Below are 26,130 nucleotides of genomic sequence, written 5' to 3'. Positions count from 1 at the left end.
GCTGTGTTAAACTCTAGTTACCTAGAATTAACTGCATAGCTGAAAACTACCACTAAGCATGCTGTAGACCTTTTTTCCAAACCACTTAAAAAGATCAAAAGCAGGTCCATAAACTACAATACTGTCACTACTGTGTTTTTTTGCTGTGTTTAACAAATTTATATAACCTTTGCCAGACATGTAATGTATATGTAATGTAAAATTCTCAAAATAGCCATACATAAAAACTCAAATGTTCATCTAAACTGGTCAGTATAAACATTTCACTTTTGGAACATTTCCCAAAAATAGTATGGTTTTCTGCTGGCAAAGAACCATTTCCACTATAGCGACCTTACCTGTCTTTGACCGCCCAACTTGTTGTTGCTCACATGGTGATTCAAAGACTCTAAGCCGACTCAAATCTTTGAAACGACTGAGAAAAGCCTGTTCTTCTTTTTGTGTGTGAATAGACAGCACCTCCTTGGTAAGTCCAACCTTACGGTATGGGTCTTTTGAGTCCTTATCCAGGGGCTGGCTTGTAGCACTTGCTGGAGCAGCAGGTTGTGGTTGCACAGGCGTGGCCGGGGCTTCCTCCATCATTACAATATCTAAGAAGGAAAACGAAGCACAGCAATTGTGAAATGGCTCAATCCTCACCACCAAAATTCTTATGTCAAATTATAGCAGTTATAAAAAGTACTTGTTTAAACACATGAAGAATATATATTGCTGTTCGTTAAACATTACTAGACTTTTATCCTTAAATTTATCATTAAAACAAATTACTTTTACCTTTAAATCACAATTATCTGGTTTAAGATTTCAACATGCCAGATGAGTAGAATTTTAGGATAAATGAAACTGGCCAAAAATGTGAATTAACAATTTATCTTGAAAAGTGATGAATGTAATTATGCAGCATTCCCTAGTAGTAAGAAATAATGGGAACAAAGTAAAGCATATACAATGTCACTACAAATGAAAGCACACATGCAATTGAATCAGAATGCTGAAAATTATAACATACTTGGAGAGAAACAAAATAATAAGTCTTCTGAACAGAATGGACTGATAAATGATAAACATACATAAACCTCTTAATCAAGGCTTTTTTGAAAATGAATTCAGGTTACATTAGTTGTACAGGTTTTATGAATTTGTTTATGATAGATAATACAAGATTTGGTAACAAATTAGATAAAGTACTACCTATAATGCATTTATTAGTCATTATTTTTTAATAACATTTTAACAGAAGCTTTGGTTGGTCTTAACAACACTTACAAAGCATCAGTGAAAGGGTTATTCATCTCTGGACAATCTGACATATTAACAGCATTTGATGTGCTAGTTAAGTTACTTGTGAATAATACAGCTTCATTTAATCCTGTTTAAGCATTAATTAAGGATTCACAAGCCTTATTCTGAAGTATGCAAGAGAGACACATTATTATCCATTTAAGCCACCAATGTAAAAAGGTATTTTAGTATGCCACAATGTAGAGATAACAAAAAAAGTTATCTTGATGCTTTGTATGTGTTAAGACCAAAATAATCCTTTATCAAAGGAATACTCAACTCAAATATTAGTTTTTATAGGTTACCATATGTAGTTTACAGTGATGGCCAAAAATAAAATTTTAATCTCATTTAGAGCAAGAGAAAAAAAAGCTATGATGCAATAGACTCTAATGGTGATCTGTGCTATGCAACAGCAAAGAATATGAAAAATATCCATGGAAAAAAGAAGAAATTCTAACGCTACTTGTGTCACATAATCCACACGTCCGTTATTCCTTTACACACTTTTGGCTAAATTAAAGGCATACATCGTAAACAGGAAAACACATTTCCCATAATTTTGTGCTTCTGAACTGAAGACAGGATTCATGACTAATGAATAAGGAGGAGAAGTGATTGTAGATTCAACAGCACAATAGCACTGTGTTTTCTGTTTGTGATATTTGCTTCCTTTTTCTGGAAGTAACTGTTAAAATTGACAGTTGTTTTGTATACAACGTTTTCGCTGAGTTTATGTACTTGGAAACAATCGTTTTTTAAAATAAAAGCTAGATACAAAAACAGCTTCATGATGCATAAACACATACATGATGTATACACAGATACATATACACACACTTTTTTTCTAAAAAAAATATAACTAACTGCAACACTTGTTTTGAGAGACTTTAGGTGCAGGTGTAAGAAACTAAATGTTAAAAAGGGACACATATTGTTTTCAAAATGGTCAGTGTCTTGTGCCAAATTCGCAATGCAGTGAGATATCTAAATAAATTATATTTGGTACAATAGTATCTGACAGATTAGAGCTCAACAGAAACTGGTTTCAGGGTTCTGCATCATAGCATGTTTTGATTATGTACTTTGAAACCCAGTTTTTTGGAGTCAAATTCCTAAAACGCCTAATTTTCTTTGTGTGTTTCTTAGTTGATATTTGTGTGAAACAATGGTTTTTATTCATGTAAAAGCACTCCTAAAAATGTGAAGTGTTACTATCCTTACTCTTCAGACATTTGCAGCTTCATTATTAAATAAGCAAAATAATAGCTGTTCACTTTTGGATATGTAATTTAGGCTCAATAATTCCAAAAAAAACCCTTGGGGCATAAGGGTTAAAAACACAGTTACGTTTTTGTTGATCGGTACTTATCTTTAAATTTTTGTATTTTTAGAACTTAGGCCTCAAAATTAGATAAATGTATCCCTGAAAACATATCGACATTAAATCTGGCACACCATTCCATTTTCCCGGATCAACCCTTTTTGGATCATTTATCTGTTTGGAAGTTTCCTCTGTTCATGGCATGTCCTTATTAGTGCAAAACATTAAAAAAATTATGGATTCCATTAACAGCAAACAGTACAATTGATATTTGTTTGACTTTATTCTTTTATCTTTTTTTTTTTTTTTAAGTACTGTTTAACTTTATTCTTTCAGCACAGCTTTGTTTTCAACACAGGGACTAACTCACATGGGAAATGACAGTGAAGCCTGGAAGGGTGCGATTAGGAACAACAACCCAATCTAAACCCAAAAGGGTGCAACTTGGAGGAATAACTCAATCTAAACTCAAGCGGTGCTTTGTTTTTGGACTTCTGTGCTAGTCACAGTTTGTCTATAATGAACACCATGTTTGAGTATAAAGTTGTACACAAGTGCACTTGGCAGTACAGCACCCTAAGCCGTAGGTCGATGATCAATTTTGTAGTCGTGTCTTTAGATCTAGCTGTGCTGTCAACTGATCACTACCTGTTTGTGGATCAGATGGTGGGGGAAGATGTTGGAAAGACAATTCAGATCTAAACATATAGTTGAGGGTATGCTGAGAACGTTTGGCAGATGCCACCATTCGGGAAGACCTTCTACTTGGACTGCAAGAGAAGTTCATCTAGAGGTGCAAGGGGGGCTGGGGACATTAAACTCAAATGGACCATGTTTCAGTGACTCCATTGCTGAGGCAGCTGTGCACAGCTGTGGACACAAGATCAATAGTGCCTGTCGCGACAGTCATCCCTGAATGTGGGGGTGAAGAGCAGTGACAAAGGGAGCAGTCAAACTGAAGAAAGAGGCCTTTTGAGCTTGGTTAGCTTGTGGGAGTATAAAGGCAGCTAACAGGTATCAACAGGCCAAATGGAGCGCAGCTCAATGGTGAAAGCAAAAACTCCAGTATGGGAGGAGTTTGGTGAGACCAGCTAAAATGACTGTTGTCCAGCTTCAAAGCAATTCTGGCAAAATGTCAGGTGATTCAGGAGGAAGAAGCAGTAATTTGCCAATGCAGTTTATAGCAGGGATGAAGTGCTACTGAACTCAGCTGGGGATTTAGTCAGCAGGTGGAAGTAGCTCCTAAATCTCACCAGCAGCAGAGGAAGCACAGTCAAGAGAGTCACAGGAGGAATTTTTATGGACAGAATTATTAGGTGCAGCCAAGGAGTGAAGGGTGTCCAGTTCTGCAACCTGAGGATTATATCTCTGCATTTTGCAGATAATGTGGACCCACTGGCTTCACCAGGCTATGACCTTAGAACACACTGGGGTTGCTTGCAGCTTAGTGTGAAATAGCTGGGATGAAACTCTGCACCTCCATGTCCAAGGTCATGGTTCTCAGCTGGAAAAGGGCAGAGTGCCCTATTGGGGTTGGGGGTGAGGTGCTGCCTCAAGCAGAGAAGTTTAAGTATCTCAAAATCTTGTTCATGGGCAAGGGAAGAAGGAAACAGGAGATCAACAGGTGGATTGGAGCAACATCTGCGGTCATGCAGATATTGTATCAGTCAGTATTGGTAAAGTTGTAATAGTCGATGAGCTGTGTGTAGTGACTAAAAGGACTAGATTGTGGATACAAGTTGCAGAAGTAAGTTTCCTTCTCAGGGTGTCTGAGCTCAACCTTAAGAGAAAGGGTGAGAAGCACAGACATTTATGAAGAGCTCAAAGTAGAGCCACTGCCACTGTGATTCGAAAGAAGCCAGCAGAGGTGATTTGGAAATATGATTAGGATGCCTTCTGGATGCCTCTGGCATAACCAACAGGGAGAAGACCTCGTAGCAGACCCAGGACATCCTGAAGAAATTATCTCTCACAACTGGCCTGGGAATGACTCAGTATCTCCCCGAAATAGCTGTAGGAATTGGGGTGATAGGGGGTTGGAGGATGGTGTTTGAGAAGTCTTGGCATCATTGTTTATTCCTTTTATGCCTAAAATGCATTTCAGTAATTTTGTCGAATTAATGGTCCTAAAAATCAAAACACAAAGTAGATTTCTTTAAAGTTCAATTTCTGACATCATTAATGTTTATATATATATATATATATATATATATATATATATATATATATATATATATATATATATATATATACACATACATATATATACATATACACACACACACACACACACATATGTACATATATATGTACATGTGTACATATACATATATATATATATATATATAAACACACACACCAGTACGCATACACAGAGACAGAGAGTTCTGATATAGTATTTGAACCCCAGCCAATTCAGATGGTGGACAGGTTACTTGGTTAGGATAGGTAACATGGTGAATTTTTTTTTTCATACTGTAATAGATTTTTCCTTTGGCCAATGTTTCTTTTTATATTTTGGTTAATTTCGATGCTGCCATTTTCTAGCTTTGTTGCCATGACATCACAACTTATTGTTGTGGAGCATATCCCTGAAATTGTGTCATATGATATAATTGGCATTACTATTTAAACGAGCTCTGCACTGGACACATCAAAGATTGCAGATAATTTCTTAAGAATCTGATGTGTGATATTTATGAAAATGATTATGGTAATAAATTCTTGCTATGTAATAATAAAGAGTTCATGGATTGCAATTAAAATTTGGTGTCTTGGTTAGGACTGCTGCGGTGGGCTGGCACCCTGCCCAGGATTTATTTCCTGCCTTGCGCCCTGTGTTGGCTGGGATTGGCTCCAGCAGACCCCCGTGACCCTGTAGTTAGGATGCAGTGGGTTGGATAATGGATGAATGGTTAGGACTGTTTGAACAGTTTTAGACCCTGTCCGATTTTGATAAACCTTTCTTCTCCTAGTCATCAAATGTCCTTCTATCCTTTTAAAACTAAACCCTGAAAGCTTTTAGTTACTTTTAAATTACTTTCTGATTAAAGTATGAGTAATAATGTGTATCTGCAGATCCTATCTGCTTTAAAGGCACTCACGTGACATATGTCTTAAAAATACCCTACTCAATTGCAGCCCAAAGATCCAATAACTGTATACAGAAAATAGAGATGGTAGATGGCTATTATAGAATTTGCCTCTGAACACAGAGTTCCTACAATAAACCCTGTTATATGTTATTTTGCTTATAGTGTATTGACCATTTCAGTTGATTGGACATGATTTGGAAAGGCACACACCTGTCTATATAAGGTCCCACAGTTGACAGTTCATGTCAGAGCACAAACCAAGCATGAGATCAAAGGAATTGTCTGTAGACCTCCGAGACAGGATTGTCTTGAGGCACAAATCTGGGGAAGTTACTGAAAAATGTCTGCTGCTTTGAAGGTCCCAATGAGCACAGTGGCCTCCATCATCCGTAAGTGGAAGAAGTTCGAAACCACCAGGACTCTTCCTAGAGCTGGCCGGCCATCTAAACTGAGCGATCGGGGGAGAAGGACCTTAGTCAGGGAGGTGACCAAGAACCCAATGGTCACTCTGTCAGAGCTCCAGAGGTCCTCTGTGGAGAGAGGAGAACCTTCCAGAAGGACAACTATCTCTGCAGCAATCCACCAATCAGACCTGTATGGTAGAGTGGCCAGATGGAAGCCGCTCCTTAGTAAAAGGCACAGGGCAGCCTGCCTGGAGTTTGCCAAAAGGCACCTGAAGGACTGTCAGACCACGAGAAACAAAATTCTCTGGTCTGATGAGATAAAGATTGAACTCTTTGGTGTGAATGCCATGTGTCACGTTTGGAGGAAACCAGGCACCGCTCATCACCAGGCCAATACCATCCCTACAGTGAAGCATGGTGGTGGCAGCATCATCGTGTGGGGATGTTTTTCAGCTGCAAGAACTGGGAGACTAGTCAGGATAAAGGGAAAGATGACTGCAGCAATGTACAGAGACCTCCTGGATGAAAACTTGCTCCAGAGCGCTCTTGACCTCAGACTGGGGTGACGGTTCATCTTTCAGCAGGACAACGACCCTAAGCACACAGCCAAGATAGCAAAGGAGTGGCTAAACATTTGCAAAAACCTCAAGTAAACTTTTTTTCACGTTGTCATTATGGGGTGTTGTGTGTAGAATTCTGAGGAAAAAAATAAATTTAATACATTTTGGAATAAGGCTGCGACATAACAAAATGTGGAAAAAGTGATGCGCTGTGAATACTTTCCGGATGCACTGTATATGAACCACCCAGAGTTAATTTACTCTGGGAATAATTTTGACTGGAACTTCTATTTACTGTCATATTTAAACTGATCATTAATTGACTAATGTTTTACTATGTATTGAAAATATTTTTCTATGCACTTTATACATTCAATTGTTGTATAGTTTAACAATTTATTCTTAGTGCATTATAGCTGTAAAATGTGTAAGCACACAGAGTCTGTTATCAGTAAAGACCTATAAATAATAAATTAAACAAATTTAGCACACTCTCTATTAGTTCACAAATGTAAACGTCCCTTCTTTAATTCTTATATGGCTGCGTTTGTACGTTGCTTTGCACCACTTGCTAGTGATTACATTTTAAAATTGTGCATTGCAAAATGGACGGGGCGTGTGTGAAACCCCGCGCCTGCGTAGCACTTACGGGACGGAAGGACACCCGACCGCTTTTATATAGATGGATGTTCCAAGAAAAACGTTTTCATAAAAACTATGCATTGAATATTTAAGCACTGAAACATTTTGGCATTAAGATTAAATAAATGCTTAAAATTATGTCAAGCACAGAGACGAACTTCTGGGTTCCCAGACATCTGTTTCGGGACAGGTTAAGTGTTTTCATGTTTGAGTTTATTTTAGTGATAGTGATTGTCCTTTACATATCATTCTCTGCACTTATAATAATTGTTATAAATGCTGATTTTATTGCTTTTCATTGTGTTTTAAATCTAGAAATCCACCTACATCTTTGTTTGCCTCCTAATGCTTGGTTTTGTTCTGTTTAACAAGTGCCTCCACTTGCTCTGTGTTGATAACTGTTTCATGGCTCTCAACCGGGCTCACTACTGCTCCCTACTTAAGTAGACTTAGCCCTTGTGTGTAGCACTCCTCGTGTAAAGACCTACTTGTTAAAAGACCATGAGCCTACCTGTATGAGTCCACTGAGCAAGGACACTGGACAACATACACACCTACTTGACCAAGGTACTGTTCTTTTGTTTTCCCGTTAATATTGTCTTCAACATGTGTCAACAGCACATCACTGTTATCAACACTAGACGTTTCCCTCACCCCTTTAGCCCCATCTCTCATTCATGCAGGTTCAAGCTGTACAACATCTGCAAGATCAGACCTTATCTGACAGATCAGACAGCACAACCTCTGGACTGGCTCTGGTCTTGTCGTGTCTGGACTACTGCAACTCGCTTGTGGCAGGAGTAACCACATATGCTATCAAGCCATGGCAGATGATCATGAATGCAGCAGCCAATCATGTACTTAACGACCCGAGACTAGCACAAGTTACTCCTCTCTTCAGGATACTACAGTGGCTCAATGCATCAGCATGCATTAAGTTTAAAACCTTGATGCTTGCCTACAGAGTAGTCAGTGGGTCAGCATCTGCATATATGGAGACAATGGCAAGGTGCTATTCTCCCTCTCGTCCATTCATGTCTGCCAGTTAATAGCGTCTGGTGATACCACCTCTGCATGGTATCAAGTCTCAAGTCAGACTCTTTTCCTGTGTAGATCCCAGTTGGTGGAATGGGCTACCCCACCTGCATCCATACTGCTGACTCTCTCAATGTACTTAAAAAGCAATTGAAGACCCATCTGTTCTGTGAATATCTGTCTAATTGGACTGAAGAGGAAAAAATGTGTTCTGCGATCTTTTACATTGTTGGTTAATTTGTTATTTAAGTTTAATTTGTTTATTGATTATAATCTATAATTGAAAAGTATTAGTTGTTACATCTTTTCACTTGTGGCAAACAACTTTTGTTACTTGTTCTATTACACTTGCTGAACAAACATGCCCTAGCCTAATGTACTCGATTATGTTTACCTCTGTTGTAAGTCGCTTTGGATAAAAGTGTGACCTAAGCGAATAAAAGTAACTGTAAATGCAAGCATGTAACCAATAATACAAAGAGGTTAAATAATATTTGTATAATGCCTACTGATGTGTGCTACACGCTCCATCATTTACAGTATGTTTTGGTCAGACAGACTGAACAACTATTTTGAGAGAAAAAAGTATCACTTTAGAATTCACACAGTATTGCACAAAGCAAAAAAGGCCATCTGCTTTGTTTAACAGTACCAAATCATAATACCAGTGACATGCTGGTGTCTCACTATATGACTTTCAGTTGAATGGCATACCCCACCTTAATGACTGCACTTGACTGAAAATTTTAATTTGCCTTGAGAATACCAGAAAAGAAATCAAAGGGAATAATGGAGTACACAACTCCCAGAAGACTTCTTGGTGTGGTTTCAAATTTTTAAGTTATCATGGGCTTGCAACATTTTGACAGCCAATTTACATACTGCCTGACAACACTAGTGGCTCTACAAATGTTTTCAAAGTATGACGAGTTCACCTACAGTCTTGGTCCATCTTTTTTCCTTTTTCCATTTTTTTATGGTACATACTTGACACTGGAGAGAAAATTCTTCCCTCCTTCCCTTTGTGCAGTTCAAATCCTATGCTTTCCTTATTCCTTTGTGGCTGCACTGTAACTAAGGCTGAGTGCTCATAAATGATCACGACTTGCAAGCACAGCGGTCTGTCTCTGTGACTTATTACAAAAATCAAACCTTTGATTTTTCTCATGGCTAGTCACAGTGTGCTCTGACTGAGTCACTGGGGATGCTGCAACTGCCCAGAACTCAACAAGATAATTTTAATGAAGGCTATGACCTAAAAATCACTTAAAAAATCATGAAGCGTGATGTCAGGCTTAGCAAGCATGTTTATGCCTACCACTTGATTTAATAGTTTAGTAGAATGTTTGGGGCTACAAGTATGCACATTGTCACAAGATATTAAAATATCACTAATTTCCCATTTTCATAAGTTGTTAATTAAACTTTGACATATTTTGCCATATTATGACACTAATGTTCAACACTGCTCTGTTCACAAACATTGATAAAATCTTTAGCTAATTAACCCTTATTTACTAAAAACACCATGTGGTGTTTGGCAATCAGCCACTTTATCTCTCTTCCCAATCCCCCAATACCACAGCCCCCAAGACTTTAACTCTTCAAACCGTTCTGCCATCTTGCCCACAGAGCTTTTGTTGCAGTTCAGTTTACATTTAAATTTCGAGTAGAGGCATGTATTATTTTACCATTGTGGGTGTTAACACCTTCGTGACATGTCTAAACATTATAGCTGATGGGACCAAGGAATTTTATCTACGGTTTCTTTTACACAAAGCAGTGAAAACACAGAGAATTTAATATTCACTGTTTCATGTATTATAATTCAGGCCACTAATGATCCTGCAAGCTACAGGGAGACAGAGTCATATAAGCCAGACACGTTTCTATGAACAGGCTGTCCACAGAGGTAATATTGCTAAAAGTGATGTGATATTCTGAAAAATGATGGAATATGGCTTACAAGGTATTGCATAATGTGATATTAATTTCAGAGTAGGATTTGCAATTTGTCACTAATCTTTTGTCTACCTATCTCATATGTCTGTACTGCCAAATAAGTGGGATTTAAATGTGGTACCCACAAATTTTGTTGTTCTACTCATGGCAACCTGATATAAATCACTGGGATACACAAGTAAACATACTATATATGCCCTTGTACAAAATGATAAAAAGGTATGTAATCAAAAAAAAAAAAAAAATTAATAGGTAAATTGAAAAGTATACATATTTTGTTCTCAGCCACATACACTTTTGAAAGGAGAAAGGGTTAAATATCGAACTTTAGTTCAAATGTTTCTTTAACAGACACTAAAAACTGCTTTAGCAGTTCTACAGTCAAAAATATCTATAGAACAGACAATTCTTTTCTTAAAATAATATTTATATATTAATCCCAAAAATGCTGTGAATTTGATGTTAAATGCAATGAATGCAATCAGAAAATATTGACACTGGCAAAATGGGGTGGGAAATTGACTACATACTTTAGTTAGCATTTATTACATCATAGAAATTTATAACAAAATTGGTTGAACCCATGAAAGCAAGGAATTAACACTCACATTTTATAAGTTTATGAAACAGATGTGTGTGCATAAAGCTTTTTGTATTGTTCTTGAACAACACATTTTATTGAACAAAAAAAAAGCCATTTTCATCAATAAACTGTCACCAAAAAGCATATTAGAAAAGATCTGATAAAGCCATTCAACACAATAAGAAGAGAAAATAACATAGCTCATAGAAAAATAGGCTCTCTTACTACTTCAAAGGTTTCATAATATAAAAAAAAAAAAAAAACAACAAACAAAAAAAAATGTTTTCAGTAGGGGTTGTTTGCAAGATAGGTCATGTTGCACTGACAGACACCTGCAAGAGGACAGAATCTGAAGTGCATACCTGACTCCGGTGGTTTCTTGTCCCCAACATGAACGATGGTGCTGCTGAAGCTACACTGGCTTGTGATGGAAACTACACTCTCCGCTTTACTGGGAAGCGCCAGAGGGGTGAGGGGGTGAGCTGTCCCCTTCGACTCCTTATTACCTCCTGGGGTCCCCAACTCCACCACGGAGCCTGGAACCCAATACAAAAATCCTCAATTATAATGCGGTATCTCATCTATTATTATCTAATAATTGTTCTTGCCAGTGCCTCATCACCTGAAATACATTTATAAAGGACATACCTGCAGACAGTAGAACAACTGTTAAGAAAAATTTCCTAAACCAACTTAAAAGGACAATAAAAGTTTCAACTGACAAGAAAAATATTTAATCATCTAGCAAAATAGATCTCCAATATAATAGAGCTAAATCTCAAACATACATTAAATATCTGAATCAGTGACACATTGTTGTCATTTTAACAAGATCAGCTTTGGATTGACAGTAACTACTTCTGGGCACTGAGTTCCTAAAACACTATATTAACACTATATCATTTGCAAAGGAAACAAGCTTACACAGACCGAGTTTCATAAACTTAATAAAAAAAGTCATCACTAAAAAATTCCTATTACCATTAACAAGTTAGACAGTTACTTTTAATGTGTATAGTCTTTAAATACTTAGATTTATCTATCTGAATGCTGTATAGTTTAACAAGTACACTAATCATTTACACATATTCTAGAAATCTTAATCTACTTCATTGGCACTAATACCTGTCCTTTTACAAATTTTAAAATTTACAGCAATAGTTAAAATTATTACAACATAAAAGAAGCTATGCAGCAATTTGTTATTAAAAAAATCTGCACCTAGTCAACTGTTGTCAAGTCATCACCGATTAAAAAGGTTTCAAACCCAATGATTATCAAGTATAGCACACTTAAAAGTGCTTCTAGGAAACCTATCACTTAAGAGTTAAAGGTTGCCTTTTCATGAACATACCTTCAAGATTTCAACAGGTAAACTGTACATACTGTCTTATATTTAAACAGTAACATTTATAATAAGAAGTTAACCTTACAGTATGAATTCTACATTTGCTAGCTTTACCACAGCCTGTAGTATGGATAACAGCAAATACCTTTGTTAATATTTGGTCCGTCTTCTCCCATCTTCTGCTTGTCATCATCTGAGTTTGAAGAAGCTGTGCAAGAAGAGGAGCCACACTTCCTCTTCACTGTGTTGGGAACATTACAACTTTCCAGATACCTTAGAGGAAGAAGGTTTTTAAAAGGTTAAAATACAATGAGACCCCTCTATATAAGAGTTATTTGTATTTGATCATAACTTACCTAATAATACTGTCCAAGCAGTTGATTTGCTGGTAGGAATAGGTGGAGGGAGCTTCCTTTCTGACAGTTTCTACTAAGGCAGAAGCCGGGGAAACGCATGTTATCTGCTTTGGTTTGCTGGTTGCTTGCTTAGGAGCATCATTACCTATGAAGCAACAAATTTTGGTTATTTATGTTATGTTCGCTATATAACTTGTTTTATAGTACCTTTGACCCAGAAAGATAATCTTCTCAGTAAAATGAAATTATAAATTATTTTCCACAAAATACACATATCTTATGTGTGAATCACTGTATCATAGTTGTGCATTCTGTTCCTCATTTTTAGCAGATATTTTGGGAACTTGTCTTAAAATTGCTAAACTGTAATTTAAAAGCAACCACTTTTAATATACTGTATACCACAAAACACTCATTAGCCCTTATTAAACTTGATTCACAGCATTTTTAACCACATACTGTATTCCAATTCATATTAAAATCTCCATACTTCTACTCCTGCTTCCATTTCCAAAATAAGTAATGCATTAGAATCTCTGGCTATCAGTACATTTAACTAGTCAACCTCAAAGGAACATCAGCATAGAGAGAGACAGAGTTAAATTTTAACATCTTAAATTTGCTAAATTTCACCCTTACCTGTGGAACTGGATTTCTTTGGTAAAGGTTTGGTTCTTGACTCTATAAAGACTTGCTGACCTTGATTTTTAACCATGTGCACATCTTTGCAGATTTGCTGGAATGTCATCTAAAATGTGAAAACACAAAAATAAAATTTGTGTCCAGGACTTGACATGAACAAGCAACTGAAAAAAAGATTAATCTGTTGTACAAGGATGGAGTAACTACCGGTTTATGCAATCTTGCTTCTTCTGCAGGAATGCCATTACTGTCACTGGATGAAGCAATACTCAGGAATTGCTCATGAGATCCATTGCTTCCAACACTACAGTACCCAAGGGAGCTGTTTGTATGGACTGGCTAAAAAGAGAATATAGTGGCAGTAAGTTTATCCATTTTATATTGTTATTCTTATAATTTGATTCCTCCCGCTTTACAAATACTGTCTTGTCTTTGTAAAATAGCACAACAATAACACATATGCCATCCTTCATTTTTTATACCATCATATGCAAACCATTATTTACAGTTACATCTAGTTTGTGCCTATCTACAATCTATGATTGCCTTATATAACCTAACGAAGCTTTCCTATGTTGTGATCTTGCAACATTTTTATACAAACATGCTACACCAAATATTTTCATTTTAAAACTAGTATGGCCCAAGTGATACCTGCACAAGAAGACGATGGATCTGTCCACTGAGCTCATGAATATCAGGCTCAAGATGCTTGATATCTACAGCACGGGGTGTTGTAAATACATCCTCATTCAGGGGACTCCTAAACATTAAGAAGTGAAATATAAACATTGAAAAACAACAAAGTATATTTTGATGGGGCAACAAAAATTATAAAACCAGACATGAACAGCAACAGAAAAGGGGTTTTGATTATGACAATCACATGACAGAGTCAAAGTGGAATAGTGTTACACCAGAAATTACAACACTGCAGGATCAAATCTCCAAACTATATTTCTGTGTGATAAGTAACCACTGACCAAACCTATACTACAAATATATTTAAACATCCACCTCTCATCTATTACTAGCACTTTAGACCAGTATTTACTAAGAAAGCTCATATGTAAAATAAAAACTGACTGTCATCTAATAGTGTGCTTTACCTACATACTTAATAGAAATCTAAATCAATACTCAAAAGCTTCTTTATCTAATGACCTACAGTCCTAAACATTAACATTTCTTTTATATATAGCAGACCTTTTAAATATCTGCATAAAACAAAAATGCAAATGGACAACAAACTGTAATCGCTATGAAGAACCATGCACATTTTGTGATAAGGGTTTTAAATTCTGGAAGTTAATTTAAAAAAAGCAATACTTTTCAACATAACAGACTTCATTAGGTATTTTTAAGAAAGAACTATTCACTTCAAGTTTCGGAAAATAATTTTGGATATTTTAGAAAAAAAACACATATAGTCAGCATGATTCACTGAATTTATCAATTTATTTGATAAATAAAATACTAGTGGAACTAAGACAGGAAAAGAACTCTAATGTCAAAAGAATTACAAAGTCTTACGTTCTAACTTTGTGTCTCCCAATGATAAAGGCTACTTTCCGGCTCCAGGGATTAACAAAGCTGGACCAACTGGTGTCAATTGTAACATATTCTCCGTTGCGTGTGCAAAACCGGATTGGTGAATGGTCAAATGGCTGCCCAGCAAGTTGCAATACTATCAAAAAAGGAAAAAAACAAAAAGAATCATTCCAAAAGTCAAACAAATTAGTGCAAGTTATTAGAAGAATAGTCCTGGCTAGGTAATTGGGACCTCAAACTCAAATATTGCAAGGTATAGTTTAAAAAAAAATATATTACAATATTAAATCCATTCTGCCTAATTCAGAGGTACCAGTAAACTACTGGATAGAAGGTTAAATAATATAATTATTGTCACTGTTTATTTTGCAAGTCACTTTATCTTAGGCAGCTTACAATAGAATACAATAATAAATTCAATTTGAGCAATTATAAAGTACAAAGCAACAGAGTATAAAATTAAACATAAAAAGCATAGAACCATAATTAGTCTCTAAGGTATATCTCTCTATTATAAAAAAAAATCTTGGGACAAGACGAGACATTTTTTCCTTTGACGAGATGTAATCTTTTGAAAAGAGACAGAGAGATGCTTTCACATCCCGCGAGACGGTCAAGTCACGTCATACTTACAACCTATGGAAGCAAGTTTCGTGAGACGGTGACTTTTGCAAAACGTGCCCTACTTACAACTTTTTTCAAACAAGACCACAGTCATCAAACCTCTCAGTTGTTGGAATGCTTTTGGCAGACCCACTTCCTGTGCTCTCAACTCTTAAAAATTGTATACATTCTAGATAGCACATCAACGACTAAGCAAAGGAGAGACTTTGTGCCCAGAGACTTAACCACGCCCAGGGCCGGAAAAAGACAAAGTAGAATGTCGTAAAGAATTCAAAAAGATTTGTGCGATACACATGCAGAACAGAGGTTAGAGATAAATGGATAAATGGAAATAGGAGAATTCGAAAATCTCAAAAAAATGATAGTAAAGATCGCATTAGCGCAAACAAATGGAAAATATTACACGGTGAAATAATGAAGCAGCGAAAAGAGTGTTTGAGGATGTCTGGGGAAGAAGAGAGAGATAAGGCAGTGAGACAAAAGGGCAGCTGCTGTACAGGCTTTTAATTGTTCGAAGTGCCGCAAGAAATGCAGATCACGCAGAATGGCAGCAGCAGCAAGTCAGCAGCTGATTGAGCAAAGAGGAGGTAAAAAATAAAAAATGTATTTGTTTCCCATTTGAGATGGGTTTCGGAGGAGTGACCGCATCTCCATAAGGTGCGTTCAGACCCCCTTTTCTTAATGGGTTTGGAAGGGGTTGGCGAATGAAGTGAGCAGGGGGCAAAACCCCCTAGTACATAAAAAGAACAAATTAGACATCATCAAAATCAATGTGAAATATTGTGAAAAATGAGCCACTGATAATGCAGTACTATAGAAATGCCTTTACTCACTTTTCTTGTGAATAGCCACCATGATTGGTCTATCTTCAGGGTGAAGGTAGAGCAGAACTGGAGTGCCTACCAAATCCTGAGGCAAATAACCAAGTAATGGGATAGCACTGTTGAAGCAAGAAATAATGTAAATTAATCTGCAATCTTTCCAAAAATTTATAAAAGTGCACACACCCCTTCACAAAAAAAAAAAAACACAAAGAAAAAATAAGAACACGCTGAGAAATTGCTTCTTCTTGATTGAACAAAAAACATTAAACACAGCTTTTTGCCACATGGTTCCCAGTCCATTTATGTACACAAGAACATCAATGTATCAACTATTTTGAGGCACCCACACCAGAGGTTGTTTAGAGATGCCACAGCTAGATACAAGCTCTTAGTGCATAGGAACTGGACAAACATCTGCCATTCTCAGAATTACTAGATGTTATAAACTCACTTCAAAGTGGGAAAGAAGCAGGCCCAGATGGCTACCCAGTGGAATTTTATTAAAATAAAAAATCCAAATAAGTTAGCTCCACTATTATTACCAATGTTTATAGAAGCTAGAGACAACAAAATTGTACCTCAAACTTTTTGCCGAGAATTGCCATCTTTCCAAAGAACAATAACGACTTACTACAATGTGCATCATACAGACCAATCTCACTTCTGAATAATGATGTTAAGATACTCTCCAAAATTCTAACTAATAGGATTGAGAAAGTGCTTCCTTCAATAATATCACAAGACCAAACCGGATTTATTAAAGGCAGAAACTTAACTTCTAATCTTCAATGTTTGTTTAACATAATATTTCCAACCATAAATAACACCTCAGATATATTATTATCTTTGGAGGCAGAAAAAACTTTTGATATGGTTGAATAGGACTGCCTATGCATTACATTGCACAAATTTGGGTTTGGCCCAAACATATGTGCATGGATCAAAAACTCTGTTTTGTATTAAGAACAGATTATTTCAAACTAAAATGTTGTACTCGACAAGGATGTCCCCCTACTTTCAGTACTTTCGAATTAGAAACTTTGCTGAACGGAATTTGCCGGATATTCCTCACCTCCCACCTATTTCTATTCCAGTAGAAATACTGATCAGTCTTGAAGACTCAGACAGCATCCCTATAATATATAAAAACATTTTAAAGTTTATTCCTTTCAAAAGATCCCTGGGTACAATGGGGAAAAGCAAAGGTGTGGAAGGCAGCCATGCATAGAATACACTCTAGCTGCATATGCACAAAGTATTTAATCATTCAACTTAAAATCTTTTATCAAATATATGTACCTTTCTTAAAATTGTCAAAAATGCATTCAGGGCAAGATTCAACCTGTGAACATTGCAATCTAGTTCCAGCTTCACTGGGTAACATGTTTTGGATGTGCACCAAATTAACATAATTTTGGACAAAAATCTTCGAATAATTCTCAGACAGCCTTGGTGTCACAATCATTCCTAACCCATTAATACCTGTGTTTGGTGTACTCCCAGATGGGCCTAAAGTGGAGAAGGACAAATTGATTGTAATTGCCTACACAAGTCTACATTATAGTAGTGTTACCTTGCTAAACTGGAAGAATCCAACCCCACCACTTTTAAGTCAGTGGGTAACTGATGTATTTTATACTATTTAAAATTGGAAAAAATCTAATCCTCACTTAGATAATCTGTTCAAAACTTTTTTTTTTTAAATATGGCAGGATCTAATTAATAACATTTTAGAATAAGCATCCATATTAGGGAAAAGGATACCCTTCCTTTTTTGTTGCTTTTAAAGATTTGTTCTAGTTGTTGTCTCTCTCTCTCTCGTTCTCTTAGGTGGGGGTAGAATTTTGGTTAAGTTTGACTTGATTGTATGGAATGTTATTTGTTTCAAATAAAACCTAAAAAAAAAAAAAAAAAAGAAGGAGGCGGTTCAACTTACCGTTCATCTACGTCTTGAAACAAACAGCTAGGTGTGTGGCTTGTGGTGAAAATACGCTTGTCTGCAGGAATTCTTGGTGCTGAATAAAAACAGAAATAAAAAAGAAGCTGTTATGCTGAAGCTGGGTCTTTATAAGTGAAACTCTTTCTGGTTCACCACATGGGGAGTTCATCTCAGCCCTTTTAGGCAGTGTATTTGCCTATTAATCCTGAGGAAGATCTCCACATAGAACAGTGACCATTATTGCCATTAGTGTGTCATTTCACTATGCCTTATACCCAACATAATTTTTCAATTTCTACTCATCTTTGTTTTTAAAGTCATACCCAAAGTTAAAAGAATATTGCAAGCTAATTAATAAACCAAAACTCATGGATCAGTTCAGTGCTTACCCTCATATCCAGAGTGAATCTTCTCTGCAATCAGCAGGCAGCATGACTGTCCATCTGCTGTGTCCAGGTCCCTCAATGTGACCAGGTAGGGAGTGAGACGAAAAGGATAATAGCGAATCTCATTATCTCCACCTCGACCAGCACTTTGGAAATGAACAAAATTACATTTTCCCTATTATTTAGAGAAGAACTATTTAAACATAGAGAAAAGATGACCAACACACTATACCAAACTAGACAAGACCTTTTCTCTCTTTCAATAACATCAATTTTGTGGCTAGAAGCATGTGTATTTGTTAATCATAACTAATACTGGTAATGGACAGAACCATTGATTTTACAAGACAAAGGTATACTAAGAAATCAAAGAAATCCAGCAGGAAAAAACAATGTAGTAATGCTACACCTGAATCTTTACTTCAAATTGCTTTAAAACGTAAATATTCAGATACTGTACAGTGGCTATGGTTGGAACTCATTGGACAATGAATTCAATCTGACATGAACAAAAGTAGATGCAAGTATAGAAGATAAAATGATAGATAGTGCTTTATTTGTTCCAAGGGGAAATTTAGCTTTTGCAGAAGCTCAAGAAATAAATTAATGAACAACATACACACAGCCCCTACCCCTCCCACACACAAACACAAAATAATTACAAAAAAAGAAGAAAAAAAATGACTTAGCTAATGATAAGACAGAAGTACAATGTGTGTTAAAAAATAAAAAAAACAAATTCCGGGTGCTTGGTATGTATTATGAAATGAAATCAGTGAATGAAGTACTGACAATAGAATTCCAGTACAGTTATATCATTTACATTAATGCTAGACCACGTAGTTGGTTGAAACACATTTACTGACCTGATCCGACAGAACATGGATTTCTCTTGTGTGCAGTCTGGTGGGGCAGCTATGGAAAAATAAAGACAAGTAAAACACTGTGGACGTTAAAGTTTATACTTTAGCAAAAGAATACTAATCTAATAGATTTTTTTTTCACTGTTCAACTAAACCTTGCAGTATTCTCACATACCTCTTAGCCCTATGTGAGCATGTGCAAAAGGAAGACAACTGTTTCAGTTCTGCCTAGGGGCTTCATTTAACCAGTAGGAGCAGTTATCATTATCATGAATTATATTGATTACTTTTGTACAAAACAATGTAGCACTTTACCCACCAAACAAAAACTGGAAATGTAACAATTTTCATTTGTTTCTGTCCTTTTTTTTTTTTAATATTTGATACTGAAATATTTTAATAATGTCCTTTGGTAGCTGTTTTGCATGACAATGTAATATATTAATAGAGCCTTTTATATTTTTTGTTTACAGCGTAATTTGGTTAACAGTTAAAAAAACTGATTCTGGTAGCCCAAATATTGAGAAAGGCAGTACCTCTAGGTTTACTAGTAGCCATTAATCAAACAAACAACATAACTTCAAGCTTTAATTGCTCTTTCCATTTGGTTCCAATGATATTTTCTCCTCCTGAGATTGCCAATGGTCACATATCCAGTCTAAAGGATTTAACTAGTGGAGCGGTTCTTATAAGTGCTGCTCTCAAGAGTGTTTCATCATCTGTCGCATCTCTCACTGCATTGCTTTTCATACACCCCTTCTGACTGCATCTCCTTCTTTCTTTCTCTCTCTTTTTCCAAAGTCTGTATGACCTCACCAGAATTATGTTAACACCCCACTGCTTTTACTACAGTGTGATTTGTAGCTTTCTAGATTTACTAGAATAAAAAAAAATACTACTTAGCACTCACACAATATGATACAGAATTTATCTTAACAGTTCCATGTAAGAAATGTCATCCTTACTGTATGATAGAGTAAATGTGAAAATGTATGTATTTCCTATGGCAGTGTTCTGAAAACTCAGTCCCTGGGCTCCTTGCTTTGCATGTATTAAAACTGTATTAGTAGTGATTGAGAAAACATAGCGAGAGCAAAAAACAAAACTTGGAAACATGTCTACCTCCTAAATCTGAAAGGATCTACAGTAGACATAGCAACTCTTACTTTAACTGGTTGATAAAACTTGCCTTAACTGTTTGGTGTCCACATTTCTGTTAAATCATGTTCATATTAGACAGAGTCTTGGGCTCTAATACTGTATATGATCTAAAACTGTGGTAGTGTTAAGACTCAGTCTAACATTGTGTTCATGTACTATCGGAAATTTTGGAGCTCTGGATTTTGACATTTTATCTTCTACTTTCAGTGCATTCACATGCGTTTCTAGTTAGATTTTTGGGAGAAACACAAAGTTGCTGTCAGTTTGTAAAATAATGCAATTAATAATAAACTCTTCTTTGTGAAAGCAAGCAGCATACTAAACATATTACAGATTTATTGTATCTCTCTAGATGCAATTCAACCACAAAAACAACATATATGTCATATTTTTCGTAATTTTACACAATTGACTGAGATGAAGGGTCAGCAGTGCATCACAACTTGGAGAATTCAGGTAGCACTCCTTTCCCTGAACTGCCTGGCTCACAGCTTCAATTTGCTAGGGCATTCATGTGAAATTTAGAGCTCAAAAATTCAAATATTTTATCTTTCTGATAGCATGTAATCATAGTATAACTTTACTCCCATCTCCCAAAACAAATGCAGGGAGCAAATAAAAGACCTGAAGTTTTCAGTTACTACACTTTTTTTCAACTGAGGTCATTGTTCTGTTCAAACATATGAATGTGTTTTGTTGTTTTACAGTCAAGAATGATTTAATCCAATTTAGTAAGTTAAACTGAAGAAACATTTTTTAAGTGATGGACATATTTCCCAATTAAAAAAACAACAAACAGTGATTTAAGGATATTTTTGTCATTACACATCAATATTAAAATAAATTATTCCTACAGGTAAATACAAAATTATTTAAGAAATCAAAAAAACATAACCATAGCATTTAAGCAATGGTATTGGTGCAGAAGAGGTAAAACAGAAAGTGCAGCCACATTTGTTCATGACGTTTTTAACTCATATTCACAAATCTCTTCCACTAACTCTCTAAACAAACTATTACCAGGTATGTTTAAAAACAAATAAGTTGCTTTGGGAATACTTTTATTATGTGTCTATTTAAAATGTATACTTCTCAGAGAATGTATAGTTCATAATATGGTTAAAAGCTAAAAATGTTTCTCTTTTCTTCATTATGAATACAAATTTTTTTTCATGCTTCCTTTACACAATTACTAGTACTCCAACACAAGCTGTAACTTGTCATTTTGCTGTGCACACTGTGTATTTTACCGAAGTAAGTGGATTCTAATGATTAAATGCAAAGAGAACATGTACTGTACAGGCTTCAAATATACAAAATTACAAGAATACTGTATATTACTGTATAAAGAGCCAATAGGTGGTAAAATGGGTAGTCAAATTGATGTCCATTTATTTTATTAGGTCTTTATCCTGTGTATAGTCTACCAATTGTTATTAGACTGATTGAAATGTATGTGAAAGTTAATAATTTTATTGTGTTTAATTCAGAATTAAATCTTGTAAAAACTATTTTACATTACTAAAGCCAAGTCCTGCTTTCTCAAGCTAAGTAGATGAATTCAGGAATTAACAAAGCTAGGTTAAACCCGGTTTGGGGAGTTACTATGAGTGCATCAAAAATAACTTAAAGTCACAATAATCACCTTCAGGTGCCCACAGGTTAGACTGCATCTCATTAACAAATCCCTTGTGTGATGTTACCAGTCAGTGGCACTCTGGCCTTAGAAATTAGGCACAGGCTTTTAATATAATCATGGTATAAATGGAAAACAATGTGCTGTTATTAAAAAAAAAGCCCCAAACCAAGATGAGCAAGATTTCTTCCACTCATATAGACAGACTGTTACTGCAAACTGTTTAAACAAAATTTCAATCTCTATCTTCTATCTCTCTTTTTTTGCCTTGGAAAAAGTAAGGTAAGTTTGAAACAGGAAGCCCTAAGAAAATCTTTGCTTACCTGTTCCAATGCAAGCAGACCAGGATGGTAAATGACAGGGTGCAGTTGAGCTGTAAAACACACTAACATCTTGAGGTGCCAGAAGTTCAGCAAATTTGGCCCCATTCAAGAATTCTTCCTTGCAACGCAGGATATATGCAGCCTGATGTGAAATATACACAATTTTCCCTGACAGCAAAGACACCACTACACAAAATGTGTCCTGCAGGGATTAGAGGAAAAAAGATGGAAAAGAGAAACAATTGATTGTCTCTTTCTTACAGTCTTTAACACATTTCAAGCAGGAGATACGGCTTTTAACTTTCCAAGTAAAAGCTCAAGCAAAATTTTTTTTTGAGCCAGACAGGTATTTGTTAAGATCTGATTTTTTCAGATAAAAATGTAGACAGTATGTATCATTCCATTGTCCAATTCCTATTCAGTAACCAGAACTACTAACCGTATTTTTTAGGGTGTACTTCGATGTGATATTTTCAAGTTCTTCAACTGTGTAAGAAGTCAAGTCCAATTTACATGTCTGGTTCTCATCAGCTGTCCACTGGTGGTAATAATCTTGGTTTGCTGTGTAAATTAAATAAAATAATGAAATTCTGTTTTTTTTTGCCCCTCTCATATTTACAATATTACGATTATGGTCTATTAGGTTGCAGCCAGCCTTACACTGATCTTCCCTAACTGTTACTAGATTCTATAAACCAGTGTTTACAAAACTGTGGTAGACAAACAGACATTTTTAATCCTCCTGTTCTAACCAACTAGTTATGCATTTATTTGAGTTTGTATAATAATTTAGAATTAAGTAGTACTAAATTAGAATTTAATAGTAATGCCACATTCTAAACATAAAGGTCTCATGCAATAAAGTCCTATAGAGATGATTTTATTAACTTGAATGCTGACATCAAAAGAACTGCTTTTTTGCTTGTATTTAAATCAGGCTTGTTTACAAATGTGAGTTTATGGACAAATGGCTAAAATAAAGTTTTAAAGGCATCGGAGTGAAGAGAGGGTAATGGAAACACAAGCATTAGAGGTAAGTGCAAGAAAATTTACAATATGTCATGAGTCAGCACAAAGTACCAAATAAATAAATAAATCTCTTTAACAGTTTATTAGTTAAGAGCATAAAAAAAATCCCTTTATGTGCATAAACATACTGTTTAGATTCTAGATGCTGATTCATATCAAAACACAGTCTTTCCATTAAACTAACACTACATCAAGCTAAATGTCCTTTAATTACTGACTGATCATAAATGGTTTCATACTTCTCATTTAGAAACTTATGTTTATGAATGCAATTTTACACATTGATTACAGTTGTTCTTACTTACACAATCTGGAATAAGCACTGAGCCAGTTTAAAGAACTATATAAATAACAGTACAAATGTTATGCAACTGCGACTAAAACCTTTAAAGTTTAATGCAAATATTAAATACTTAGGAACAGTCCTCAACTAATCTGTGCATATACCTTTATAGTCATCAGTATTCCACTGTTCAAATGAAAACTGTCCAATTGGGTTCAATCAGTCACAAAAATCAATACTTTCTATACTATCATATTTTTAAAACTTTTGATCTCCTCAAAGTTACATATACTTTAATCTTGTAAAGGGGGAATTTCTGACACCAGCACCACATAAGATCTTCCTCAAACACTCCACAAAATGATTTTAATATGTTCCATATAAATTGTAACCTATCTGAACTTTGAAACTTGTTCAAAATGTACAGCAACGACTGGTTCATCTTGGTTTTTAAATATATATATATATATATATATATATATATATATATATATATATATATATATATATATATATATATAGTGATATACAAATCCAAACCGTTACACCATTCTCTGCCAAAATTAGCTCAGCTCCTTAATTTAATCAGAGGAACACAATAGACTATGCTGTGACCCAATTTTTGTGCCTGATATATCAATAGTTTAGGGTAATAACTCTTAACTATGCTAACATTCTGACATTAACTATGCTACACTGGGAAGGAACTTATGCAAATGAAGGGTGCTGGACAAATGTTTCATGGGCCACGTGAACAGCACCACTTGCTCATGGATTGATGAGTGAAGACGGGGTGGTGTCCTAGACTGGACAAAAAGAGATGGCATCTAATTTGGCATGGAAAATGACCAGTCAAATGGAAGGAAATAGGTTGGCACAGGTCGGAACAGCTCAAGGAATACATGATTAGCAAAAGCGTTATTAAGGTTGCTACAAGCTGTGGCTATGAGATTTGGTGTAGCTTCGCTAAAAGTGGAAAGGAAGGAAATGCTGTTATTGCGGACTGCCTGCCCATTGAAGAGTGTCTAAGAAATGTCATTGGTCCACTTTCAATATTACAACTGGAAGAAACATGCAGTGACAGGTCTAGTTATATGATCCAAGACCATTAACAAGCTGCAAGATATTCCAAGAAACCCTCCACCCAACCCCCATTTGCAGAACTTGATACTGAAGGGAACCATCCCCTATTTCCGTGCTGTCTGAAACTCCTAGGCAGACCATAAAAAAAAAACCATAAACAAATTACCATCCTTAAAATGTAAATTACTATTCTTTGCTGAATCTACAGTCAACACTGCCACCCAACTCACCTTTGACTTGCTTTACACATGACAATGCATACTGTAGTGCAGCAAGAGTGCTTGGTTTCCCTTTACTTCGCCTTTCGGCTGGCACACGGATCTTTAACTCCTTTAGAGCCTTCATTAGTTCTTTTTGTGTTTTCACACGAGCCGACTGGTCAGAGCTAGGGGTAGCATAAGAGAGGGAAATAGAACAAATAACCAATTTCTAATGTTGAAAACAGCACCCAAATAAAAGTATATGCTACCATTTCATCTACTGTATAATATAAAATAATAACAGCTTAATACTGAGCAAAACTAACAGTCACCAGCTACATTGTGACATTTTGCCTTGAATTCTTACATCAAGTACACATAAAAACAAACTTGTAAACTGTGACTATCTCAAAGTGACACTGGCTATGTATTAATAAAACAAACATTTTTAGTAAATAGCTGGATAAAAAGAGCACTTTATAAATTAATTATATGAAGTGGCCATGTGCAAAGTTCACTATAACATAAGCCTAATTATATAATTTAACACATTATGTTTGACTTCACCTAATATATGCTCAGAATTCATTTTTCTAAATTTTCTAAAGTCAAATTAAAAATAAAAGGTCATACCTGCAGCCACTAGTAGAAGGATGATCTTGCTCTGAGCTGGCGCTTAATAAGCTGTAAGCTATCGAACTGCTTGGTGGAGATGGGCTCTGAGAATTTGAGCTGTGAAGATAAGAAAAAAAAAAGAGAAAAAAAAAAAGAAAGTCCTTTAATTAAGAATGCTACTCCATGCAGCTACTGTAAAAATGTTGACCAATTAGCAAACGTCCACAAGTTTTCTCATTTTGTACCCAAACTACAAAATTTTCAGAAAAGACTATCTTGAATGACAGCAAACAGTGCTATTAGGAATCAAGTACACAACAACTATCTAAATACAGCAATTTTGCCACTCTACTTTCAACAACCACACAATCATACAAAAAG

The 26,130-nt window shown here is 35.7% G+C and overlaps 1 protein-coding gene across 4 annotated transcripts in view; it reads right to left on the bottom strand.

Annotated features, from left to right (window-relative positions):
- Positions 1–26,130, bottom strand: part of per1b (period circadian clock 1b) — a 67,780-nt gene that overhangs the window by 15,541 nt on the left and 26,109 nt on the right. For 3 of the 4 annotated variants that reach the window (XM_039747114.1, XM_039747118.1, XM_039747115.1), the window contains 16 exons: positions 25,768–25,866; positions 25,165–25,319; positions 22,979–23,100; positions 22,540–22,741; positions 19,423–19,471; positions 18,560–18,702; positions 18,168–18,246; positions 16,241–16,347; positions 14,766–14,919; positions 13,887–13,995; positions 13,440–13,571; positions 13,230–13,338; positions 12,591–12,735; positions 12,380–12,507; positions 11,249–11,422; positions 339–590 (listed from right to left, as the gene is read on the bottom strand). In XM_039747114.1, coding sequence (XP_039603048.1) covers positions 339–590; positions 11,249–11,422; positions 12,380–12,507; positions 12,591–12,735; positions 13,230–13,338; positions 13,440–13,571; positions 13,887–13,995; positions 14,766–14,919; positions 16,241–16,347; positions 18,168–18,246; positions 18,560–18,702; positions 19,423–19,471; positions 22,540–22,741; positions 22,979–23,100; positions 25,165–25,319; positions 25,768–25,866 — 2,159 coding nt within the window. The remainder of the gene's footprint in view (positions 1–338; positions 591–11,248; positions 11,423–12,379; positions 12,508–12,590; positions 12,736–13,229; positions 13,339–13,439; positions 13,572–13,886; positions 13,996–14,765; positions 14,920–16,240; positions 16,348–18,167; positions 18,247–18,559; positions 18,703–19,422; positions 19,472–22,539; positions 22,742–22,978; positions 23,101–25,164; positions 25,320–25,767; positions 25,867–26,130) is intronic. The other variant, XM_039747116.1, reaches the window with a different exon arrangement.

Source organism: Polypterus senegalus, chromosome 3, assembly GCF_016835505.1.
Source record: "Polypterus senegalus isolate Bchr_013 chromosome 3, ASM1683550v1, whole genome shotgun sequence".
Lineage (NCBI taxonomy): Eukaryota > Metazoa > Chordata > Cladistia > Polypteriformes > Polypteridae > Polypterus > Polypterus senegalus.
This window is presented reverse-complemented; position numbering and strand designations above follow the sequence as displayed.